Source organism: Humulus lupulus, chromosome 3, assembly GCF_963169125.1.
Source record: "Humulus lupulus chromosome 3, drHumLupu1.1, whole genome shotgun sequence".
Taxonomy (NCBI): domain Eukaryota; kingdom Viridiplantae; phylum Streptophyta; class Magnoliopsida; order Rosales; family Cannabaceae; genus Humulus; species Humulus lupulus.
In genome coordinates, this window is record NC_084795.1 from 66981735 (window position 1) to 66985417 (window position 3683).

At 42.9% G+C, this 3683-nt stretch overlaps 1 protein-coding gene across 1 annotated transcript; it reads right to left on the reverse strand.

Moving 5' to 3' along the window:
* Positions 1-1227: 1227 nt before the first annotated feature.
* On the reverse strand, positions 1228-3020 carry LOC133822785 (aspartyl protease family protein 2). Its single transcript, XM_062255228.1, has one exon. The coding sequence runs from the start codon at positions 2784-2786 to the stop codon at positions 1398-1400; it is 1389 nt and encodes a 462-aa protein (XP_062111212.1). The 5' UTR covers positions 2787-3020; the 3' UTR covers positions 1228-1397.
* Positions 3021-3683: the final 663 nt, after the last annotated feature.

Here is a 3683-nt window from a genome sequence, read left to right on the forward strand (position 1 = left end):
AACTACATATGTCAGAGTGAGGACCCAAATTCCTCATCAACACAAAAACAGAATTCAAATCATACCATAACTATGGACCCAAATTAAAGAAATCATAAATACCCATCACACAAACTCAAAAATTTCAATAATAAAAGATCATTATCACCCATATATCTAAATATCATATTAATCTAACCCGAAAATTCTAATTAGTGTAGTTCTTGCAAAAATAATACAATACCCATCTGAAAAAATAAGTAGAAGATGGAGAAGATGGAGATGGAGAAGAGAGCACTCACCATTACCCAAAACTTAGCAAAGAAGATGGAGAAGGTTGGATTGGCAGCAGCAGCTTTGGTTTGGAGAAGAAGGGTTTCGTTTTGGGCTTGCTCCACGACTTCGGGATTCTTGAGCTTCTTCAACAAATTCTCTTCTTCCTTCGAAACCGGGCCGTTGGAATTGGGGATTCCGGTTAGGGCATCAAGCTCTGCGATTTCAGAGGAAGAGTAGAGGTCTAGTCGTGAGGAGAAGAGAAAAAGGGTTCAGTTCAGTGACTGAACTTCAGTCGAGGTTCATCAGTTCAGTCGAGTTACTTAGGAATAAAAAAATAAATAAAAAAAAAAAGGTAATCGGGGCGGGTCTGCCCCGACCCGCCAGAATTCATATCGGGGCGGGGCGGGTCAAAGCCCCGCCCCGAAATCTGCCCCGATTTTACCGGGGCAATGATGCCCCCCCAGGTCGGGGCCCCGCCCCGCCCCGCTCCATAGACCCATTTTGCTATTCCTATAGTGAAGTATTTCATTCACGTTCTATATCGTCTGAATACCGAGCTTAGTACTAGTAGAGCTCCCTTTGATCCCATGTCGATTGGCCTCATCAACTGCCCTTCTTTTGCTCACGACCATGACAACCCTAGTTGTTTTGATAGCAGCTACTTTTGATAAATATTGTTCCAAAAAAGCCCTTATGATAAATATTGCAAAATTGTAAAGTCAAGCTTAATCCATGAAATTTAATTTCTGTCAAAAAAATATATATCTATGTGTAATACTATTACATACATAATATAGTTTGTTAACAGAAAAAAAAAATATTGAAACCATACCAAAAAACAGCAATTGAAAATACCTATTTGGGCAAGGCTAGTTGAGAATTATTTTTAAAACAAAACGTTTGATCTTCGTTGAAATTTTTTGACGGGGGGATTTGAGTATTTAATGGTTTAATTAAAATAAAAAAAAAAGATCAAAAACAATATCTCGTTCAGTATTCTTTTGTCTGGCCAATAGGGAACTTTGTTCAAAGTAAACAAACAAAACTCACACTGTTCAAAAAATAATTTACTTAAAACATTTATTAATTATTAAATTAGAAAAAACGAGTTTCTGACTCGGAGTCACAGATTCGTTTGGTTCTCAAGGTCGGGCGCATCCATGGCGCGTAAACCCGAGTCGCGACCTGTCCTTGTCGAACTCGAACAAGAAACCCTGTTGCATCAGATTCCCTAACACGGAAAAGCCCGAGTCCAACTCAACGGGTTGAATCGCCAGGCAATGGACACTCTCCGCTGCTTCGATGAAGTAGTTGCTTTGAGGTGGCGAGAACTCTACTGAGTTCCCAGCCAGTTGGAAACTCAGTTTGGGTAGACGCAGTCTCGACACGCCCGAAACGTTCACGCACAGATCGAAACCCAGATTTGGCTGGGCTGAACTCGGTCGCTTAACTCGACGTTTAAACGCCGCTAAAACCAAACGGTAAGCTGGTTCAGCTAGGAAAGTCAGCGTCGTCCCCGAGTCAATAACGGTGCCGCCGTTACCAAGCTCGTCGATGGACCAGACGGAAGGGCTTATTGGTAACTTCAACCCATCGACGAAGACAGTCTTGATCCCAATGTAGTAAAAAGTCGGCGAAAGAGGGTTAAATAGCAAAGGTGTGAAGCTCATTTTCGGGATTTTCAAAATGACGTCGTTTTGTAGACCTCCGAACATGAGGTAGCTCGTGGGTGCCGGAGCTATGGTGTAATCCATTAGACAGTACGAGAACTTATTCCCAAATCGGCGACCCAGTTGGGTTGAGAACGAAATGGGTCCACGGCCCAGACCCATAACCCCTTGGGCCCCATCAAAGCTTCCGCCCGAAGCTTCCGGACCCGATACCCGAAAAGCGCACCCGAACGACAAGCCCGGGACTTTGGTCTCCTTCCCGGAGCTGGTCCTCAACGTCGTCGTCTCCTTCGAGAAGAACCCGCTCGTGGTGGACCCATCGGCGTAAGAATAGTCGTAGCGGCACGGGCTGTGCAATAGGGTCCGATTACACGGGTTCGGTTTGGGATGCGGAACGAGTCGACAAGCCGAGTGGAAACAGTGATGCGGAGAGAATGTGGCTGAGTGGCGAGCGAGGAACGCCGATCCTGGGAGCCGGTGGGTGCAGTTCTTGCAGGCGGAGCATCTCAGCCACACCAAATCACTTCCCGTATCGGCAACAAGGAGCAGCTTCTGCGGTGGGGTCCCCACTTGGAGATCAACGAAGTACTGACCGGAGCCGGTGGAGGCGCCGGAAACAACAGGAGACTTGACGACTGGGTGGCGCCTTCGGCGGTGGAGGACGGAGAGGCGGTAAGCGTCAGAAGACAGAAGCTCGGCGGGAGAAGCAAAGGGGTTTCTGTGGAGTAACGGTAGCTTCAAGTAGTCCTGTGTGTGAGTCGTTTTGGAGTTGCAGACATTGATGATATTTGGGTCAGTGAAGGCACTAAAAAGAAAGAGAGTAGCAGAAAGCAGTAGTGGGAGAGAGATGAAAGACACCATTATTATGACAGAGAGAAGAGAGAGAAAGAGAAAGTGAGTGTGGTCAAAGAGGGAAGGGGTTTTGGACTCAAATGAGGTACATTTTGCAAAATGGCTATGGCCTCTTTGGAGGTAAAGCTGAGAGAGAAGGTAAGGTAGAGGTACACCTGCTTTGTATGTAAGCAAAGAGACGATAACGCATTGGTTTTGTTGTGTCGTTTTTCGAAGAAAGAGCAAAAAAATAAAAGACAGTGAAACTGTGAACAGTGAAAGATAGGAAGACATGGAACGAGTTTAGATTATTAAAAAAGCATCCGATGAATGGATGTGAATGCCATTTTGGCTGTCTTCCAATTAAACGATGCCACGTGTCAAATTCTGAAGAGGGAAATGAAAATAATTAAATAACAGGCTGTTCTCCAATCAAAGTAAATTAATAACAGCCTGTTCTGTTTGAAAAAAATAAAAAGAAAAGAAAAGAAAGGCAGATGATAATTTTGGGTTTCTTTTACCTTGAATTTATTAGTTATGGGCTAAAGTTGAACTATAAATGAGGTTTTTGAAGTTGGCCCATACCATAACTTACATGGGAAATTTACAATTATATACCTAAAATATAAAGTATTTATAAAAATACATTCAACTAAATTATTTACACAAATATTGGTGGCACGTCAGCATAGCTGACCAAATTTTAAAAAAAAATTGGGAAATCCAGCTTTCTGAAATTTTTTATTACATTGTGAGCACCAACCCTGCCGAGAATTGATTTCTGAGAAGAGCTCGGCTTATATCCTCGTATAGTTGATTGACCAGAATAAAAGAATGTTTTTTCTAGATTGTAAAAAGTTACCTTTTGGTTGCTTACGATACATATAAGATACTAATTGATCACTTTTTTTTTATTAAAACCTTTAT

What these genes read in the sequence shown, in the direction of transcription:
- LOC133822785 (XM_062255228.1), bottom strand. Translation starts at nt 2,786, where the DNA reads ATGGTGTCTTTCATCTCTCTCCCACTACTGCTTTCTGCTACTCTCTTT.